Here is a 21176-nt window from a genome sequence, read left to right on the forward strand (position 1 = left end):
TCTGTCCCAAAAATAAATAAACGTTGAAAAAAAAAATTTTTTTAAAAATACATTTTAATTTTAAAAAGTAGAATTCAAATGGATAGAATTCAACTACCCCAAGGCAAAAGAGCGAGGCTGAAGCTGACTCTCCTTCTTCTGAGAGAAGGATTCATATCATGCCCTTTGTCCCACCTGCCCTCCCCCAAGGAATACCTTGGCTCAGAAAGAGGCTGAGCTACTCCCAGCATCATTCCAAAGAGCCTCTCCTGTCACCTCTCATGCACTTGACTCCCTGTTCCCAGAGTTCTGGGCTGAGAACCAGAGCCAATTAGCTATAGGGTCATATTTCCAGAGTCCCCGTCGATGTGAGGTTGAACAGGGCCAGCCTAGGAAAATTGGGACATCTGGCTCCCACCTTTTACTTCTCTGTGCATTCCCTTCAATGCCCTGCTGCCCTGTTCCCACCTCCCAGTCTGTGTTTCTCAGTCCATTCAGTGGAGAGTGCAGTGAAAAAACCCAATCAACTAGAAGTGTAGGGATTTAGTGTTCCTAATCTCTTAACTAGTTGTATTTTAGGAGGCATCTAAACAGGGAAATGCTTAACTGTGAGGGAGGAAGCTATAATGGTGGAATTTCCGGTACCAGTGAGGAAGGGATCCTAAGGTAAAAGGGCTTCCCTATCACTCTTGAGTCATGTTGGTTGTCAATGCCATATAGTGCTTAACAGCTAGATGGGCTCTAGAGCCAGGCTAATAAGATTCATATCCCAGTCTATCACTTAGTAGCTGTCAAGCCTTGGGCAGATAATTCAAGCTCTCTGTGCCTCATTTTCCAAGCCTACAAGATGGGGATAATAAGAGTAGCTCCCTTATGTGATTGTTCTGAAGCTGTAATGAAATATTACATGAAAACCATTGAGAATACCTCCTGGAACATAGAAAACAATCAATTAACATTAGCCATGGTTGTTATTACTTGTACAAATAATTTTTCTTTCTTAAGGACAGAACTGAAACACTTTGAAGACCTCTGCAGTAGAAAAATTAAATCTGTCAAGCTAATAAATCACTCTGATATAGAGCAAAGAGGTAGTAGTCAGTAGCTTTTTAATCCAACCTAAGTCAGGAATGATTTTGAGACAGAGGAAATTCTTGAACAAAGGCCTAAGGAAAATGATGTTATGATCGAAATCTGTGACAACTTCATTTCAAAGATGGAAAACATCTTATCTGAGGGTTATGAACTGCTAAACTTCCCCTTCTCAAATGAGTTGGTCAATGTTGGTTTTGTACATGTAGGTCAGTGGTAACATTGGACTTTCTTAAATAAATTGAGTAAGTATATTTCTATGTTGCTTCTTTTCCTTTTTTTCCTTTTTAAGCCAACTTTGCTGAGGTGTAATGAATTTTGACACCATGTAACCACTCCCACAGTCAAAATATAGAGCACTCCATCACTCCAGAAAATTCCTTTGCTCCCCTTTGTACTCAGTCGGTCCTTCCACCCATCACAGGCAGCTATTGACCTGCTCTCTGTCAGTATACATACTCCTTTTGCCTGTTCTAGAAGTTCATACTAATGGTATCATATGATACGTACTCTTTAGCATCTGGTTTCTTCTGTTCAGCATCATATTTTGAGGTTCATCCATATTTTTACAGGTATTATAGTTCATTCCTTTTTATTGCTAAGTAGTCATCCATCATATGAATAATACTGCAATTCTGTTACCTTTATATACTAGAGTTTGAAAATAAAGGTTGACTGAGTTTGAACTCTTGGAGAAGAGAGTGAAGGGGTAAGAACTGGAAATGAAAGCTTCCGGTGTCTTTCCTGTCCCTTTCACTCACTCATTCTGTTATCGTGGGTAAGCCCTTCCCCCTCATCCACACTTCAGTTTCCTCATCTGTAAACTTAGAGCGCTAGATTATCTGTAAATAACCATTCCATGCAATCCCATTACAGGTAGAAGGGTTTCTTCTCCCACAAGAAGGTACATTTTAAAAAATGTTTATTTATTTATTTTGAGAGAGAGAACACGTGCACGAGAGAGGCGTGCATACACAAGTAGGGGGAGGGGTTGAGGGAGAGGGAGAGAGAATCTTAGGCAGGCTCCAAGCTCAGCTGGGAACCTGACTCAGAGCCTCAACGCAGGATCACGACTTGAGCCGAAATCAAGAGTCAGACACGTGACGGACTGAGCCACCCAGGCACCCCAGGAAGACACATTTTTTTTAAGACCCACAAGTAAGGTCCTACCCCTGACAGAGACCCAGAGAATTCCCCTGGAAGACAGGGAGAATAGAATCCATACAAAACCAGACAAGTAGATGAAGAACAAGCAGGAAGGCCCAGGTAAGTTCAGGAATTGATCAGTAAATATTTACAACCTATTCAGGGTCTCTATCCCTAGCTTTTCTACCCAAAGATCCCATTGGTAGACTCATGGCTTGAATCAAGGGAATCAGGCCAGGAGGGTTTTATGGAGTAGAAGGAGTTCTGAGGACCTCTGAGAGCAGGTCATGGTGAAGGGCTGAGGCTGCCATTCTGGGCCCAGAGGTTGAGTGAGTAGAAAATCAAGGGAAAGGGTGGTAGGAAGAGCTTGGTCAGAGAATGAGTCAATATCTTTCAAAGATCCCATACAGGGGCGCCTGGGTGGCGCAGTCGGTTAAGCGTCCGACTTCAGCCAGGTCACGATCTCGCGGTCCGTGAGTTCGAGCCCCGCGTCGGGCTCTGGGCTGATGGCTCGGAGCCTGGAGCCTGTTTCCGATTCTGTGTCTCCCTCTCTCTCTGCCCCTCCCCCGTTCATGCTCCGTCTCTCTCTGTCCCAAAAATAAATAAACGTTGAAAAAAAAAAAAAAAAAGATCCCATACTCCATAATCCAAATACTCCCATAAGCCAAACAAATCCCAGGGCCCCACATGGCCCAGGCTTAGCCTCCAATGTCACATTCAAGAACTGCCATGTAAAGAATAAATTGTTGAAAACAAAGCAAATGATCAGCTACAGGGAACTGATTGGACAACTTCAGTCTATCCATACTATGATATAATGTAATACTATGTGGTTATTAACAAAGAATGAAGAAGTACTATGTACTATTAGGGACTGATCTCCATGTTATATTGTTAAGTTAAAAAAAGCAAATTTCAGGGCGTCTGGGTGGCTCAGTCGGTTGAGCGTCTGACTTCGGCTCAGGTCATGACCTCGCAGTTCGTGAGTTCAAGCCTCACGTCAGGCTCTGTGCTGACAGCTCACAGCCTGGAGCCTGCTTCAGATTCTGCGTCTCCCTCTCTCTCTGCCCCTTCCCCGCTCATTCTCTGTCTCTCTCTGTCTCTCAAAAATGAATAAACATTAAACATTTTTTTTTATAAAAAGCAAATTTCAGGGGTGCCTGGGTAGCTCAGTCGGTTAAGTGTCCAGTTTGGGCTCAAGTCATGATCTCACAGTTCATGAGTTTGAGCCTGCATTGGGCTCTGTGCTGACAGCCCAGACCTGAAGCCTGCTTCAGATTCTGTGTCTCCCTCTCTCTCTGCCCCTGCCCCACTCACACTCTGTCTGTCTCTCTCAAAAATAAATAAACATTAAAATAAATTTAAAAAAAAGCCAATTTCAGAACAGTATGCACAGCTCTCGTTTGTGTTCAAAATGGGGTGATCACATATACATATACGTACATACATATCCATATGTATAGGTAAAGAATATTTCCAACACTTCACACAAGAAGCTGGGTAACAGCAGTCACCCCTGAGGAGCAGAAGTTGATTGGAGGGTGCTGGGGTTAGAAATGAGAAGGAAACCTATATCCTTTTATTCTCTAGGCTTTTGAATTACGTGCATTTTAATCTATTCAGAAATGAATGAAAATGTATTAAATCCAAGAACAACAGTCCAGCTCCCAAAAGTAATTTTAAAATGGCTCTAGGCTTGTGGCCAGACAACCCCTCATGGCCAGGGCTGCTGCTTGTGCTTGGGCTGGGTGTGGTGCCCCCACCCCACCCCCCACCTCCCCAGCACACACCCCCACCCCGGGTCAGGAAGATGGTGAAGTATTTCTGGGCCAGAGCTTGCTTGCTCCACAGTTCCTGGGACCAAGTGTTGGCTGCCTTCCGGCAGCAGCACCCGAATCCCTATAGCAAACATGTCTTGACCGAAGACGGAGTACACCAGGAGGTGGCCCCTGACCCAGTGTCTCCTGACCAAGACCAACAGGATGCCCTGCTGGGCGGAGCGACTGCTTCCTGCCAGTGTTGCTCCCTCGGTGTACATCCTGGAGGATTCTGTTGTGGACCCACAGAACTAGACCATGACCACCTTCACCTGGAACATCAACCAGGCCCAGCTGCTGGTGGTGGAAGAACTATGTGTTTACTGTGTGAACTCTGATAACAGCGGCTGGACCAAAATCCGCTGGGAAGCCTGGGTCTCCTCCAGCTTATTTGGTGTCTCCCAAGCTGTCCACAAGTTTGGCCTTGCCTGGTTCAAGAACAATTGTGACCAAGACTAGGAAGGGCTTTGAATACATCTTGGCCAAGCTGCAAGGTGAGGCTCCTTCCGAACCCCTTGTTGAGACAGCCAAGGAAGCCAAGGAGAAGGCAAGGGGGAGAGCACTGGCAGCTACAGAGGAGGCCAAGGACCTTGCTAGCAAGGCCGCCACCAAGCAGCAACAGCAGCAGCAACAGTTTGTGTAGCTAGCCCAGGCCCTGGTGTGGTAGGACACCTGACCACCCTGCTCAAATCCCTCCACCTTTTCCCTCTTGTGCTTTATTATTAAAGTCAACCTCCAGCCCTTTCTATTGTCTGGGTGGTGGGTTGGGGATGGGAGTCCCGTTTGGCATTTATAGTGCACCAGGCCCGTTACCCATGTCTGAGTAGGGCCTGCTCATTCCCACATGAGGCAGTTGATGATGGGCACAGAGAGATGCAGTGACTTGTCCAGGATCACAGACAGAATGCAGGTGCAATGGTAAAAAATGCTAGACTGTAAGCTCCCTGAGGGCAGGGACCTTTGTTGCACTCTCTCATGTGTCCCAGGTACCTGGAACAATACCTAACACAAAACAGGCACTTTTTTGTTGACTTAAAAAAAATTACTCTAATATTTATTTATAATTCTTGAAAGACATCAGAGGGTCTGTAATCCAGGTCAACACTCTTTAGAATCTCCTGTGTTCTCATTAACCCTCTCAAGCCACATTGTTGCCTCTCAGTGCCCCTCACTCACCAAACTTGTCACTTTCCATCAAAACTTGTCCCCTGAGGCCCTTTCCCGCAGCTTTGCTTTTCTTTTTCCTCCCCACCTTACCATTCAGTGTCTGTCATCCTGTTATCCTACTTTTGTGTCACACACACACACACACACACACACACAAAGCAGTCAGACAAAATAAAACTCTCCTTAGAAAATCATGGGCAGAAGACAAGAAAGCAGACAAAGGAATTCCCCATTAATGCCCTCATTGTACAGAAACAGAGACCCACAGAAGGACAGAAAGTCACCCCAAATTACATAGCAAGTCAGAAGCAGAGCCAAGACAAAGGTGCAGGGCTCCTGATTTGAAATCATATTCCAGGGCATTCAACCCATTTGTCCTACTCAAGCTTCTACTCATCCTTCAAAGTATACCTCAGATGCCCTGTCTTCCCTGAAGCCTCCCTTGAATCTCTCTCTCTCTCTCTTTTTTTTTTTTTTTTTTTTTTGGATTCCCCTAGCATCTTGTCTTACCCACTGTCATAGCCCCTATCTCCCTGTTTTATAATGTCTCTGATTATATTTCTGCTTACACTGAAAGAGATTCTCAAGTATAGAAAAGGCATCTGTCTCCCAGAGAGTAACTAGTCATTACTGAGTGTGATGAATTGAAAGTGTATAATGCTCTAAGGACAGGCAGACAATATGTTTTGGGGGCCGTGAGAAGGGAGAAGTTATTTCTTCCCAAAGAGATCTTGGAAAGCTTCCTGGAAGAAGTGTCTTTTGGCTGATATATACCTAGAGTTGCATCCCACATATTGAAGTTACTTAATTTCAAGTATATGACTTTGGCAAAAGAAAAAAAGATAGAAAAAAATGATGTTTTCCCATTTGTAACACTATTATGAGTTTTACAAAAATATTTGCACGAAGACAAAATGTACTAGTTGGGGGCGCCTGGATGGCTCAGTTGGTTAAGCATCTGACTTCAGTTCAGGTCATGATCTTGCAGTTTGTGAGTCTGAGCCCCACACTGGGCTCTACACTGACAGTGAAGAGCCTGCTTGGTATTCTCTCTCTTTCCCTCTCTCTTTGGCCCTCCCCCACTTGCACTCTCTCTCTCTCTCTCAAAATAATAAATAAACTTTAAAAATACCTTTAAAAAAAAGACAAAATGTACTCGAGTAAGATTAGTAACTCATGCTGCCTCTTGATTTTCATGCAAAAAAACTTTTTGAACACATGTGTAGAAGCCTTCTATAGTTGTGTTACAAACTTCCACAAACTTAGGGGCTCAAGACAGCACTTACTTATTAGCTACAGTTTTATTAGTCAGAAGTCCAGGCACAGCTCATTTGGGTTCTCTGCTCAGGGACCCACAGGGTGAAATTGAGGTGTTGACCGTGTCCTCATCTGAAGACTCAAATAGGGAAACTTTTTCTTCCAGGCTCCCTCAGGTTGTTGGCAGAATTCATTTCCTTGCAGCCATATTATTAAGATCCTTATTTTATTGCTATCTGTTATCTGGGGGCTGCTCTCAGCTTCTAGAGGCCCCTCTTGGGTCCTTGCCATGTGGCCCTCTCCAAAACATGGCAGTTTGCTCCTCCAAGGCCAACATGGGAATGCTGCTTGAGAAAATGATTTTATGTTAGGTAAAGATACTGTAAAATTTTCACACATAGGCTTTATAATTTTTACACTATTTATTATTATATGTGCACAGATGTACATCCAATATTTCTATACACTGCTATATATACAGAAACATGATCTTGGGCCTCAGCAGTCTGAGACTCAATTTCCTCATCTGTAAAATGGGGATAGAAACGCTGTCCATCCTGGAGTGTGACAGGCATACAGTAAATGCTCAATAAATATAAGCTGCCAATTACATTAATAAAGAATTAATAAAGAATAAAGAGGGTCTAGACACATGGAGATTAGGTAGGGGGAGAGGGACGGGCCCCCTAGGAAGAGGAAACTGCGAGAGCAAAATCCTGGAAGCAGAAAAACTGGTGGTAGCTTGGAGTGTGGTCATTTGCATGGTGTGTGTGTGTGTGTGTGTGTGTGTGTGTGTGTGTTGACGGAGAAGGCCAAATGAGTGGGTGAGGGCAGCTTCACTCACCCCTCGAGTCAGTACTTACTGAATGTTTACTGTGTACCAACTACCGTGAGAGCATGCCTGGTCTGCCATGTGAATTGCAGCCTAGAGATGGTAGGGAGCCGAGGAGGAGCTATGAGCAGAAAAGGGCGGTGGTCTGAGCTGCAGGGAGCCCATCTGCTCCTAGAAGAGTGGCTGCCTCAGCAGGGGGGAACCTCATTGTCTACTTTCTCCTTCCCAGCCTCAAAGCTGGAGGGATGCCACCATTTCCTTTCAAAAGTTCTAAATGTGGGAATTCATGCAGGGCATTCACACCAGAGCAGCTCACTTGGGTAATTGTCTACACTCAAACATACACAAGGAACCCCAAAGTCACCACCCCAACCTCAAATCATGGGCAGGTGGACTAAAACCAAGCCAGGCATTTCACTTCCTGTCACCTGCCTCCTCTTCCTGAAATGAATCCTGTCCTGACTATTCCTTCCTCCAGGGAGGACAAACAGACACAAACAAACTCGGATGCCTGAAGGTTGGGACTGGAGATACCGTTTAGGAAGCATGAGGCCAGCCACTTTGCAGATGGGAAAACTGACAAAGAAAGTGATTTACCCAGGAACCCAGGCAGTGAGCCCAGGATAGAACCAGGACTGAAATTTGGATTTACTGACAATCAGGCCAAGGTGTTCACACACACACACACACACACACACACACACACACACACACCATCCTCAATTTAAACACCTCTGAGTTGGACAACAAACCTATCTGAATAGAAATTCTGGATATATGGCTCCTGGTTAAGGTATAGAACATTTGGTTTGGGAGGAGTTTGGGGATTATGTCTGCCCTAGTTGGCTTTACCAATTAAATTTTTTCCCAGTTTCTTGTACCAGTAAAATGGAAAGAAAATTATCTACATAGAGGGTTGTTGTGAAGATTAAATTAATTATTGACATGGGTAAGGACTTAGAATAGTACCTGGCACATAGAAATCCCAATAGTATCATAATTAATCTTCTCATTTAACTGTAGTTCTGGGACTAGTGGAGGGCAGGGAAGGGCTATGCTTCTGAGTGATCAGGACTCCTGATTTTGACTCAGATTCCAAGCTACCCTGTGGTCTTTGTCTCAGCCTTGCTGTCTATCTGAGAGGGGAAAGGGAGAAGGGATGAATGGTGAGGCAGTTCTCCAGCGGGCTCATATCTTCAAGTACACACAAGGTCTGTGAAAGACACACCCAGGCTGACACATCTGACACATCTCTGTCCTTTGAAGTGGGGGGCCCCAAGCCATTGGTGAGGCCCCAGGGTTTGGTGAGGGCAAGCCTCAGGCCCAGACAGGAATAGAAGGATGGCCTCTTGACCTCCAATCCTGGAGCCCATAAAACTGGGAAGGTGCTTATATCTGAGCAGGGATTGGATGGGTATGGGCATCTCTTAACTCCGTGGGTGTGAGTTCATGTGCATGTGTGTATGTTTGTACACGGATGCCTCCATGTGTATGTGAAGACATCCATGTCTATCCAGCAATGGCAGTCTCTAATTGGAAATAAGTCTCCAGGATTACCCCCAGCATGGTGCCCACTGCCTCTTTTTACAACCTTCAGGTCCAGACCAGGGTCCCAGAATACTAACCTCCCCCACTCCTTTGCCACCAGGTTCAATAGATAGCTCTGCTGGTCTACAATTCTAAGCAGGTAACTTGACCTCTCTGTGCCTGTGTGCCTCAGTTTCTCCACCTGTAAGATGAGGAGTTTGGATGAATTAAGATCTGAGGTGTCCTCCAACCCTGATAATAAATCTACAGTGCAGAGGGATGGGTCCTAGGGGTTTCAGGAGAGGATACCGCTACTTCCATGGGTACCTCTGATTCTACAGAGAAATGGAAGACTGGGATCTGCCCTAGCAGCCTGTACATGGGGTTCAGCCAAAGCTGGGAGCAGGATCTAGCTCATCAGAGTGTATGCCAGAGGCCCCTTCCCTGGGCTTGAGAAATGAAAATCCTGTGCCCAACAGAATGCTCCCTACACCAGGGTCCAGGATCCAGGTGAAGATTCCTATATCAGCCACCCTTCTTGAGCTGTAAATGCTGAGCTTTTGATTGGAGTCTACTCTGCCAGTCCCAGCATAGGCTGGGTGGGGGTAGTATATGGACAGAGATTACGCCCTTGGGATGCCAACCATCCATTTAGGAACACACACACACACACACACACACACACACACACACACATTTAGTCATCACTACTTCTTGTTTATTGAATAAATGACTGTCCATCAAAGTAGCTCTGGACACATGGGTGGGGAAGGCTACCTGGAGGAAGAAGGTGTGAGTAGAGTCCTGAAGACAGAAAATATATGCATTCACAAAGGCCTGAAGAAGGCATTCCCTCAAGAGGGAAACAGCTTGAGCAATACCACAATTGTGGGAGAGTGTTAAGGAGACAGGAATTTGACATTAGCACAAGCTGCATACAGGAGAAGTGGGGATGAAGCCGGAGAGAGCTAGGACTGGTTCATGGAAGGCTGAACAAATTAACAAATGCTGTGTTAAGGGGTGTGATACGTTGGGAGCCACAGAAGTTTTTAGAAGAGGCAAATGGTGTGATGAGAGAGGAGTATTAGGGATTATTTCGTTTAAGTCAGCAAGGAGGTCAAGAGAGGATATGAAGTTAGCAGGAAGTAGATGCAAAGAGCAGAGGTTCAGGGTTGCACAGAATGACACTTTGGGGACACCACACCAAGGGCCAAAACACTGCTGCTCCTCCCCCCAGAAGCTTCTGGGTTTTATTTCCTGGCTCCTCCTAGTTGCTAGGGCTGAGGAGTCCCTCTGGAGTTTCAGACTAGGCTGGGGCAGGATTTTATCAGCAGAGCATGAAGCTCTGGCCTAGCTCACTCCCTGCCTCCTGTTGGGCCAGATGGGCAGCTCTCAGACCCACCCCCACCAGCCCTGCTCTACTGAGAGAGGACCCAGAACCTCCAGCCCTGGAGATTCAGAGGATGTGTATTTGTGGTCTCACCTCAGGTATTTCCCAGGCCATTGGGAGAGACAGGGTCTAGAACATGGGCTTGGTAGAATCCTGAGGGTAGAGAATTTGAAAGAATCTCTAGATACTTGGACATGTTAAATTTGACAGAAAAAAAAAATTGAGGACCACAGAGGTAACATGACTTCCTTGAGGTCACACAGCAAGTTTGAGGCAGTCAGGACTAGGCCTAGGTTTCCCTGGGGAGGCTGAAGCACTCTGGGGTTTGGACAATCTGATGCATGTAGAGAGTGAAGAGGGTTGGGGCCAGGAACTATGGTTTCTGCTATTTACCATAGCTTCGCAACCTGTAGGAAGTCAGGCTGAGTCTGTGTCCTCAAATGGAAAATGGGGAGAATACTCACCTTTTGGGGTTGTTGTGAAAATCAAAACACATATAAAGTGTTATAGAGTACAATTGGTGCCTGGCACTCAATGTTTAGTAAATGTCAGTTAGTGGTCTGGCAGTGGCAATACTAGGTACTCAATAAATGTTTGTTGAATGCATAATTGAAAATTAATCCACATACTAACAGTGAGATTTTTGAGCCTGTAAATTCCCTTGTGTGTAAATCAGACCTAATAATCCTTGTCCTGTCAGCCCTGGTAGCAATGTGGATTAAATAAAGCATAAATGTTCCAGTACAAATCCATCTCCAGATGGGCTATTCAGTCCAGGGCAATTCCTCTTCAAGTCCCATTCTGAAAAACTTCCCGTCAACCGAGCCAATTCCTCTACATTCCTGGGTGCTCCCCTGGAACCAGGGAAAGGGATGTCCCTTACCTCCCAAGCCTGCCAGGCTGAGGAAAAATAGAGCGGGGAAAGCAGAGAATGTGAAGGGGCGAGGTGAGAGAAGAGGGAAGGTTGATGGGAAGAATGGACGTGCACGGACGTGGAGTTGAGAAAAGAGTACGGATTAGGGGACTTGGAGAGAGGATCCCTGTGGAAGGATATGGGGGACAGTGGGCTAGGTGAGGGCGCTAGGGCATATCCAGGAAATGCAGAAGATGGGGATCTCGTAGGGAGTGGGGACCGTCCTCATTAAGAGGTCTGTAGGTCTCCCTTGGAGCTAGGGGTCAAAGAACTCAGCACTGGCCTCTCTGGGAGGCCCCCCGAGGCTCGGAGTCTGGAAGGAGCCACTATCCAGCGGATCGTGGAGGGGGTGGGGAGGGGGGATCCGAAGCTTACGATTGGCCACCGCTCCGCCGGCCGGTGACGCTAGGCGGGCGGGCTCCTTTGTGACGTCACAATCAGCTGTTTGAACGTTCCAATTTGTGCGGTGAGCCCAGCAGCGGCTGCACAGTCTCAAAGCCCCGCAGGCGAGCGCAGCAGCCGCGAGCTTCCAAGCCGGAGCCCGGCCGCCTCCCAGTCCAGCCCGGCGATGCAGCCCGGCCTGTGATCAGCGCCGACGCCCGGACGCTCCGCCGCGCTACTACCTCAGAGCCACCCCGCCCGCCGTACCTCCCCCTCCCCAAGGTGAGTCCAGACCGGCTTCGGCCCAGGGGGTCCCGCGTCTCTGGACACGCCCCGAGCTCCCGGCTCCCAGGTCTTTGTCTCCAACGGCGGTGGCCGGGCTGCATTTCCATCTCCCGATTGGCTGCCGCACGCTGGTAGACCATGACGTCTCTCTATTTGCATATGACATTGAGACGTCACCAAGGCCGGCACCGCCCCCCCGGCTTGGGTCGCCTGTCCTCCGGTGACCCGGTAAGCGCTGGGTCGGGGCTTGGCTCACGGGTGAGGAACGCTGAAAGGCAGCAGGCCCGGAAGGGCCTCGGCAGTTTCCTGGGCTAACCCAGGTGCTGTAGTCAGGCCTCTGATCCCCTACTTAGGTCCGGGCGGCGCTGCTGGCTGTAGGTTGGAGTTCAGAGGCAGCCCAGAGCTCCACTTCTAGGTCGTTGGGGGGCAGCGCCAGATGGCGGAATACCTTCTCTCCAGCTCCAAGCTCTGCGCCCCCGGGACTACCAAGCCGGAGCCTGATCTTCCTAATCGCTGTTGTGTGCAGCGCTTTAGAGGATGTCACTCCCAACCCCCAAACAAGGGGTCTTGGACTCCATTTCACTGAAGAGGAAACTGAAGCACAGAGGGGGGAAATTGTTTACTCCAAGTCATGAAGCTAATTAGAGTCATACCTACTGAGTGAATGATAGATGCATTAGCCATGGCACATGCCTAGTAGGAACTCAATACAAGTAACAAGTTACACATCCTCCTAACACTGGGGACTCCTCCACCTTGGGCTCATTGCCATCCAAATTTTATGGAGCTCTTAGGTCCCCTCATTCCTGGATCTTTTTCCAGGAGGCCTCTGGAGACCTGGTCCCCTTTTGTGGCCCTGACCCTCACTCTGAACCTTGGAGACCCAGAGCCCAATAAAATTGCTGCATCAAAATTTCTGACCACAGAAAGGTGAGTCATTGGCTGCCTCAGGGTGCCTCTGGGGCTGATGTTGGGATACGATGGAGGGTGAGAGTTCCCTGCTTGGCCCTTTATTACCTCCCCAACCCCTAGCATTGTCAGCTGAGAAGGACATGACCTGGCCTAGTGCTGGTGATTACTAGGCTTGTGCTGCCCCCTTCTCTGCTTACAGAGAGGGCCAGGAGAAGGGAGTAGAAGGAGAGTTCTGGCTTTCCAAGTGGATGGGCCCAGAGACTGGGCCAAGAGTCCCATCCCAGCCTGGGCTTTGCTAAAGGATGGGTGGGGTAGAAGTGGCTTGGGGCTCAAGAGCTATTCTGGGCACAGATGCTGTAGTTATTAAAGGGAATGGTTCTCCCTGGAGCAGAACTGGGAATGTGAGAACCAGGAAGCTGGCAAAGCTGGGAAAGCAAATCTGGGAGGCTCCCCCAGTGGTCATGAGAGGGGGCGGGCACTGGCTGGCTGGTGCTGCTGTCACTCCTGGCTCTGTCACTTATTTGCTGTGTGACTTCAGGCAGGGAGCTTCCTCCCACTGAACCTCTTTTACCTTAATCTGTCTATAATTTGAGGAGACCCCCAATGGGTTCTGGTACACAGTGGGTGCTCTGGTAAATGCATGATGAATCTTGGTGTTAGGAACTCTAAACCCTTTTATAGCTGGGCAGAGGGGTTTTGAGGTGAGCAGTAACTTGAAAAGTTCTGACTCCTCTCTGACCTCCCTATCTCCCCTGCCTCATTATATTTTTGGGTGATTGTTTGCTGAGGCCTTCCTATGTATACTCTGGGCTGGATGTTTAGTGTCCTGGGACTAGACCTGCCTGGCCACCATCTAGTGTGTGTCTTTGGATAGACTGATTTCCTCTGATTCTCAGGTTGTAAAATGGGCCAGGTGAATATGATGGCCCTCACCAAGGCTCCAACCTTCTCTTCCTTCAGGAGGGGCCAAACTTTCAGGATTTTTGGTAACTGAATCACTGACTCCCTATGGCCGACAGACAGGTTGGGATATGTGGCTTGTATCAGGCAGACACTAGTTGGGGGTGCCCAACCTTTTATTATAATCTCTGTAGATTTCCCACCAGAGAAGCCAGCACCCAGGGAATACTTCTGTCTGGAGCCCACTGTGGGTTTGCAAATGTGGAAATACTGTTTATGGAGGTTGGATGATTCTGTGGCAAATGTGAAAACATACCCCAGAAATGGGAGGGATAGCAACAAGCATAGAAATAACTCAGGTGGGTTAGCAGTAAGTGTAGGCTGCCTCCAGGGAGTAGAAAAGTAGACATGCCCCCAGGGAGTTCTACAGGAAATGTGGAAACATCCCTAGAGGAAGGTGACAAGTGTCTCAGTAGCAAAATGGTTGACCATCTTCAGGGGATAGGTGAGGAGGCTCAAGCTTTGGGACATCCAGGGGACTCCTAGCCAGGCCTAGTCCTAAGGCAGGCTGAAGTGGGGAGAAGGGCAGGTCTATAGCCACCTCCTTGACATCTCTATTCCTGGAGCAGGGGATCTCCTTTCTTATTTTCATCCAGGGAAGGGCTGATTGAGGGGTTGGGTCCTGGTCCTACCCTCATTGCTCATCCTTAAGGGCTCCTGGGGTTTGATAGGCCCTCCCTTCATCATTACCTCCCACTGACCTGCTGTCTCTCTGAGGCCAGGCAACCTGATCTTCCTCCTAGCCAGGAATGCTGCCCTTGAGCAGGAGCTTAGGTATAGGGGGTGAGAGGGGGGGAGGGCCCACGGGAATAGGATCTTAGAACCTCATCTGACAGACACAGATGAGAGCTGTGCAATCACATGGTAGCGGTTCTGTGGGATTTCTGCTAGCCAGTACTTTACAAGCCACACAGGCTCAAGTAGTGGTTCCTAATCTGGGGGGTCAAGGAGTAATGTTAGGAAATCATGATGAAAACTTCTTCCCAGAAAAATACCCAGGTCACCAAGTTAAAACTGTCTAATCCAGAGAGATACCCAGCAAAGGCAATGGAGTATAGTGATTGGGGGTGCTGACTCTGGAATCTGACTGTATGGGTTTAAATCCAACTTCTGTGTCTTATTAGCTGTGAGACTTTGCACAAGTTACATTACCTCTCTGAGCCGCAGTTTCTTTACCTGTAAAAGAGGGATAATAATTAGACCCACTTCCTAGAGTTGTTGTGAGAAGTACCTGTGGTAATATAGGTAAGGTGCTTAGCACAGTACCTAGCACATGAATGTTAGCTGTATTATGATAATAAGTAATCACAATATCAGACAGTTTCTTCCTTGCTTGGAGAACTGCTATTTACCCTTCAAGGTTCAGCGTGGATGTCCAACACTCTGGAGACCTTTCATGATAGAGTCTAGTCATATATATCACTCCTTCCATGCCCCTAGAGCATGCAATAATGTTAATAATTAACTAGTTGATTCTTTTACTGAACGCTTACTCTGTGCCCTGGTACGGCTCTAAGCACTTTGTGTTTAGCTCATTTAATTCTCATTAGAGCCCAGAGGAGGATACTATTATTAGCTCGTGTAATTCTTATAAGGGCCCAGAGGAAGGTACTATTATCACTGGCATTTGATAGATGAGAAAACTAAAGCACAGATGAGTTAAATAACTTCCTCAGGTCACGCAGAAAATAGAGAAGCATGAAAGCAGGTGGACTTACCAGGACACGCACACACCGCAGAGCTTCCCCACACATCCCTTAGAGCGTACTCTCACTATGCTCTGAGGGCTGCGGGTGATATCCCTAGCCGGGAGTCGGGTGGGCGCTGTGACTCCTCTCTGCACCTCCCAGGTATCTGCACTGCCGCTGGGCGCCCCCCTGAGACCGTTTCACTCTCCCACCATGTTCCAGCGCCTCACCAGCCTCTTCTTCAGTACTCCCCCGCCCCCCGAGGACCCCGGATGCCCCCGAGCCTTCGTCTCCGAGGAGGATGAAGTGGACGGCTGGCTCATCATTGATCTGCCGGGTGAGGCCTGAGTCGGGGGCCAGGACTCTGATTCCTGGGCCTGTGATGGGCAGGTGGCCGAGCTGCGGAGGGGAAGGGAGCTACTAGGGGATTGGGAAGCTCGCCTGGCCTCCTGGGCAAACGGGCTGAGGCAGTGACTGTGAAGGCAGGGTAACAGGGCCCCATCCCATGCAAAGCCCGGGCCATCTCCTGGCAGCTCAGCGTTGGGGCCCACACCTCATGTGCCCTAGGGCAGCTGGTCGAGACTCCTGGCCCGTGGGTGCCCCGTGGGCGCGGCAGGCGGGGCTGCGGGTCTGACTAACGATGCCCTTTCTCTCTCCGCCCCACTGTGTCCGGTGTGTGTGTGTGTCCCTCCCCGCTGCGCCCCCTCCTCCGCATGGCTACCCCTCCCGCGCCCCGTAGACAGCTACGCGGCTCCACCCAGCCCCGGGGCCGCTCCTGCTCCCGCAGGCCGCCCTCCGCCCGCGCCCTCCTTGATGGACGAGAGCTGGTTTGTTACCCCTCCCGCCTGTTTTACTGCAGAGGGGCCCGGACTCGGGCCCTCCCGCCTCCAGAGCAACCCCCTGGAGGACCTCCTCATCGAGCATCCCAGCATGTCCGTTTACGTCACCGGCAGCACCATAGTGCTGGAGCCTGGGCCCCCTTCCCCGCATCCCGATGCTGCCCTGCCTGACGGCGACCTTAGCGAAGGGTGAGCGGGCCGGGGACGTAGCCTGGAGACCTAGAGAAGCGTGTCTGGGAGGCCAGGGTCCAGGCCGGGAGGCTGGGGGAAGAGCGCCCAGGAGCCTGCCCTGCGTCGAAGGCGGGGCCTTTAGAGGCGTGTCTTCGTGGCAAAGAGCGGGGACAAGTCTAGGGGAGGGCCTGAGGGTAAAGGGGCGGAGCTTTAAGAGAGGGAGAGGCCTGGCCTGTTGGCCCCGACAGAGCTGGGGAGAGACGGATCTCCGAGGCTTGGGGCGGGTTTGGCGGAGGGGCGAGGCCGGAGCGCCGGAGGGGTGGGGTTTCCAGAGGCTAGCTCGGAAGGTAAGGACCGAATTGGAGGTGGGAGCCGAGCCTTCCCTGGAGTCTGGTTTAATCGTCACAGGGGTTAGAACTGAGGAGGCGTCTCCAGGCTGGCTCGGAGGAAGGGCTGGGGCCCACAAGAAGGGCACCGGGCGCCCTGCTAAGAGCAGAGACAGCATTGCGCTGGAGCGAGGGTGCGGGGACTGGGTGGGCGGTGCCAGCGCGCCTCTCCGCCCCGTGACCTGTCCGGCCCCGACCGAGCCCTGCTCTGTCTCCGCAGGGAGTTGGCGCCCGCCCGTCGCGAGCCCCGGGCCCTGCACCACGCCGCCGCCCCTCTGCCGGCGCGGGCTGCACTGCTAGAGAAGGCGGGCCAGGCGCGGCGGGTACAGCGGGCCCGGCAGCGCGCCGAGCGCCACGCGCTGAGCGCCAAGGTGGTGCAACGGCAGAACCGCGCCCGCGAGAGCCGTCCGCGCCGGCCCAAGCATCAGGGCAGCTTCGTCTATCAGCCATGCCAGCGCCAGTTCAACTACTGAGGATCCGCCGGCCGAACCACAAGCGCCTCGCGGATCCCGGACCCCTGTCGGGCCCCTCTGCCGCGGCCAGTGTGTTGCGCGAGGAGCGCCCTCCGCCCACCTGGGTTGGACACTACAACCTCCCTCCTCCTTGAGAGAGGTGGGGTGCTAGCCCCCTCTCCCACCTCCCTCGATTTTCCCACCACTGATCCTCTAATCCGCTTCTGAAGCCCCTTCTGCCCACCCTCCGACCCCATGCCTGATATCTAATCCTCCATTTCCTCCCCCTCCCTTGACATTCCATCCTTACTTCCTTCTCTGCTCTGTCCCCATCTCTACCCCGACTTTCTCTTCATTCTTGCCCTCCGTTCCTGTGCCTCTGGCCCACTCCTTCCACTAGCCTCTTCTCCCAGACCTAGCTCTTTTCTCTGCCTTCAATTCCCACTTTACAGCCTCACCTATCTCATGTTTGGCACTACACGCACCCCTGCCCTTATTCATTCCCAGTAATTCCCTCCCAAACGGATAGGGGGTGGCGCTGAGACTAAAGGCCTCTGCCTTTAGTCTCCCCCCTCCCTCTCCCCTGGGATTGGACTCCTTGGAGTTGTTTAGGCCTGTAAAGGTAAAGTATGTGGAATAGGACTGTGAGATGTGAGTTAGAAGGAGAAGTGGAGGGAATCAAGGGTAAGAGGCAGCCTACTGGAGATGTAGACAGGACATACAGGTTAAGAACCTGTGGGGAGCAGGGCACCATGCTCCCTGTGCTTGCTCAGTGGCCAAGCCCTCCTTTTGGGCTTGAGCCTGGAGTCTGCCCCCAGTTTTTATAATCCCATTTACCATATCTCTCCTCTGAAATTCACTCCTCTGAACGCCTGAGTCTGAAGGGCTTAGTACCTTGTTGCCCTACCCCCAACATGTCACCCCAGGAATAGAGGCTGGGCAAGGCCCTGCCATCCTGGCCATATGTTCACGTGCCCAAGGTGCTAGAACTAGTTTAGGAGAGATGCAGGCCAGAGGGCTTCTAGGTAGGGAAAGTGCACACTCCAGAGTAAGAATGCAGGGGAATGATGCGGGGGAGGACAAGGTGTGGGGTGAAGCCATCCCAAGACTGACAGCTCAGCCTTCATGTTTCACCTCTGGCCTTGTATTTCACTCTGCTCAGGATGGCTAATAAACACTCCCGGGTAGGAAGCCAGGAGCCCCACTGTCCCAACCCCCAAACAGTCCCTATCCAGGTTCAGGGCTTCCAGGGGGCCTCTCATTTTCTCCCCCAGGGCTCTCTTCCTTTCTAGTCCAACGGGGAGAAATGGGGGCCCTATGGTTACCCCCCCCCCCTCTCCAGTAAGCAACTGGAGGAGGGAACTTGAATCCCTGGGTGAGACCAGCGGGGTCACAGGCAGACAGCATTCTCCTTCTTATGGTGGGAGTGAATTTTGGGCTCAGTCACCAGCAACAGCTTCTTGGGATATCCTGAGTTGCTTCCCTTTTCCTCTAATTGTCCTTTTTTAGTGTGTGCTTTCTTCCTTGACACTTTTAAGATTTCCTGTTACATACTTACATAGGTCTTCCCCCTCATTCCAATTCCAGGTTTCTAGGCCTCACAGCCAAGCTGAAGCTTGGTAGGAAAACTCTATAATCTCATGATGGTAAAGGCAGCTGCCCTCCCTGATCTTATAGCCCCAAGGCTTGTGTTGGGTATATGGATAAGGGAGGGGGTAGCCCCGTGGTTGCCAGGATGGGGACAAAGGAAGTTCCTGTTGGGGTCTCCTATCCAAGCCAAATCTACAGTAAAAGGAGATCAAAGTCCCTAAGCCAGTCCACTAGGGCCCCAGTAGTTACAACCTTGCTTCTCTTGCCAAGGTTCTCCTTCAGTTATAGAGTTGCTTTTATTCTTTCAGCAACCCCGTGGTCACTTCACAGCCAGCTTAGGGTCTCCTGCACTTCCAAGAGCTTAAGCTCCCTCCAGCTCTTCCTGCCTACTCCTTTGCGGCCAGCTGGGGCATAGGCTCAGTTGTGAGCAGTCCCCATGATCCTTCTGGTGTGGAGGGGGCGAGCAAGTTATAGGACATTTGGCTCAAATTTCAAGAGACTCCTTACACATATTTCTGGAGGCTCCTGTAGTTCTAGAACCCTCCAATGTCGTCACCTGGCTGGTTGTAAGGCTCATATGTTTTTGTACTTTCCTACAGATTCGGTAGCATTTAAGTGTGGCAATATTTTAATTGTGTATAGATTTCTATGAACCAACACTACTCAGTCTCCTGCTAGTCTGATTCCTGAAGCATCAGACCTCATCATACTGTATCGACTGTGTATGTGCCTTTCACCTTGAGCATGCTTCAGGATTTTTTTTTTAAACCACAGAACTTGAATACACGAGGGAACTAGAATTCATAAAGTCCTATGCAACCTTAGACAGGAGGGGGTGAGAGAGTCTGTCGTGACTGATGTTTTCAGAGACCCTGGAGAAGTTGTATTAATTAATGTCAATATTACTAGCACTTTGCCAAAACTAAGTATGTCAGAGAGACCCCTGTTTCTACAGTGAGACCCAAGTACATCAAAGGGTGACTTACAGTAATTCCCCAACATGTCTGAGTGCTCTCTTCAAGCTGGTTGTCACTTTCCAGCTTTTGCCAGTTTGGCCCTCGCAGGGTACCATGTGTGTATGAATGCAGTTTGCTGCTGTTTGGGGGTATGCCTGCTCCCCACCCCCCACCTGGAACCCTGATCAATTTGTTCTCACCTAGAATGTCTTAGGTGCAACAAGAACCCCACTAGAGCTCTTGGATGCCTCCTCAGATCCATGTGGCTTTATGTGAGGGGACTGAATGCAGACACACCATAGCCCCTAGTATCTTCCCTCTTGCCCTGCCACCTAGTTCCAAATGAAACCAACAAGTTGAATGAATCCCTCTTGGATGTATTTTGAGACTGGCTGAAATGAGGCAACTCTGGTTGACCATGTTGTGACATGCTGACAGACTCAAGGACACAACCACCTCAATCCAGTCATGTGGCATGCCTGTGTACGTGTATAACAGGATTCTGATTGTTAGATTTTAATGTTATTCCTCTATGGGAGAAAAAAATTAATATAAAGAAAAATAAATAAAAATCTATTTAAAGCACATTATGCTTTCTGTCTGTATAGAGCTAAAGTAGAAGCAGCACTCTGCAATCTCAAGCACAGTATTGGCATAGGGATTATTACTAGGCTGGCTTTGGTTCTGGTTGTGTGTGTCACATACAGGGAAGGAAGAGGGAAGATGAGCTTGCTGAAAATAGAACCAGACAATTGTGGGGTCTGACTCATAAATAACTACTTTCAGAGGATCCTTATAACCCAAGACATCTATAATGACAATTGAAACACAGATGAGAATAAGCATGACGGAGTCATGGTCTCAGGCATTAGGTTCTGGCAAGGGCAAGGAGAGACTGCAGGGGAAGGGATGAGTCTGTGTCTAGCTGTAGAAGATACAGCAGAAGGCAGAGGCCCAGACCAAGACAAGGACAGAGCCCTAAGCATCAGAGTTCACTGAAGGTTGAGAGTAGGGTGGGGGCAGAAGCAGCAGGTTTGGAGTCTATAATTTTTAGGTAGGAATTAAGCCAGGAAAGGGCAAAACCTGGGCATATTGATGAGAAATCACCCCTAAGCCTAATGTAGATGAGAAACGGTACCCAAAGGGCGGAAAAGTCGTGGACATCTTTGAAGTATACCACACAAAATGACCACTTTTATTTGGAAGCTACCTGATCTAACCACAGAACTGAAATGAAGGTGGAAAGCTGACCTAAAGTGGGCTAGATTATTTTTTTTTAATTTTTTGTTTTTTTAATATATGAAATTTATTGTCAAATTGGTTTCCATACAACACCCAGTGCTCATCCCAAAAGGTGCCCTCCTCAATACCCATCACCCACCCTCCCCTCCCTCCCACCCCCCATCAACCCTCAGTTTGTTCTCAGTTTTTAAGAG

The 21176-nt window shown here is 49.5% G+C and overlaps 1 protein-coding gene, 1 long non-coding RNA gene and 1 pseudogene across 5 annotated transcripts; 2 read left to right on the top strand and 1 right to left on the bottom strand.

Annotated features, from left to right (window-relative positions):
* The first annotated feature begins 4027 nt into the window (after positions 1-4027).
* Positions 4028-4735, top strand: LOC112869346 (PRELI domain-containing protein 1, mitochondrial pseudogene; annotated as a pseudogene).
* Positions 4736-9513: 4778 nt separating this feature from the next.
* Positions 9514-15513, bottom strand: LOC147582713 (uncharacterized). The gene is made up of 2 exons (XR_015249444.1): positions 15377-15513; positions 9514-14834 (listed from the first exon to the last, which is right to left on the bottom strand). It is a non-coding gene; the product is annotated as an uncharacterized LOC147582713 (long non-coding RNA).
* Positions 11550-20327, top strand: TP53INP2 (tumor protein p53 inducible nuclear protein 2). Of its 4 annotated transcripts, none has more exons than XM_086702038.1 (5): positions 11550-11783; positions 12609-12716; positions 15509-15683; positions 16206-16374; positions 16963-20327. In XM_086702038.1, the coding sequence occupies exons 3-5, from the start codon at positions 15560-15562 to the stop codon at positions 17213-17215; spliced, it is 546 nt and encodes a 181-aa protein (XP_086558164.1). In that variant the 5' UTR covers positions 11550-11783; positions 12609-12716; positions 15509-15559; the 3' UTR covers positions 17216-20327. The 4 variants fall into 4 exon arrangements, with proteins under 4 accessions (XP_086558164.1, XP_025788282.1, XP_086558161.1 ...); XM_086702035.1 differs by having other exon boundaries at positions 11552-11783; positions 16086-16374; XM_086702037.1 differs by lacking the exon at positions 11550-11783 and adding an exon at positions 11992-12014 and having other exon boundaries at positions 16086-16374.
* Positions 20328-21176: the final 849 nt, after the last annotated feature.

The sequence above is a fragment of the Puma concolor genome, chromosome A3, assembly GCF_028749965.1.
Source record: "Puma concolor isolate L17-30 chromosome A3, mPumCon1.1.hap2, whole genome shotgun sequence".
Taxonomy (NCBI): Eukaryota; Metazoa; Chordata; class Mammalia; order Carnivora; family Felidae; genus Puma; species Puma concolor.

What these genes read in the sequence shown, in the direction of transcription:
- TP53INP2 (XM_025932497.2), top strand. Translation starts at nt 15,560, where the DNA reads ATGTTCCAGCGCCTCACCAGCCTCTTCTTCAGTACTCCCCCGCCCCCC. An exon ending in GCTCATCATTGATCTGCCGG is followed by an intron (nt 15,684 to 16,085) that starts GTGAGGCCTGAG and finishes CGCGCCCCGTAG; the next exon opens with ACAGCTACGCGGCTCCACCC. An exon ending in GACGGCGACCTTAGCGAAGG is followed by an intron (nt 16,375 to 16,962) that starts GTGAGCGGGCCG and finishes CTGTCTCCGCAG; the next exon opens with GGAGTTGGCGCCCGCCCGTC.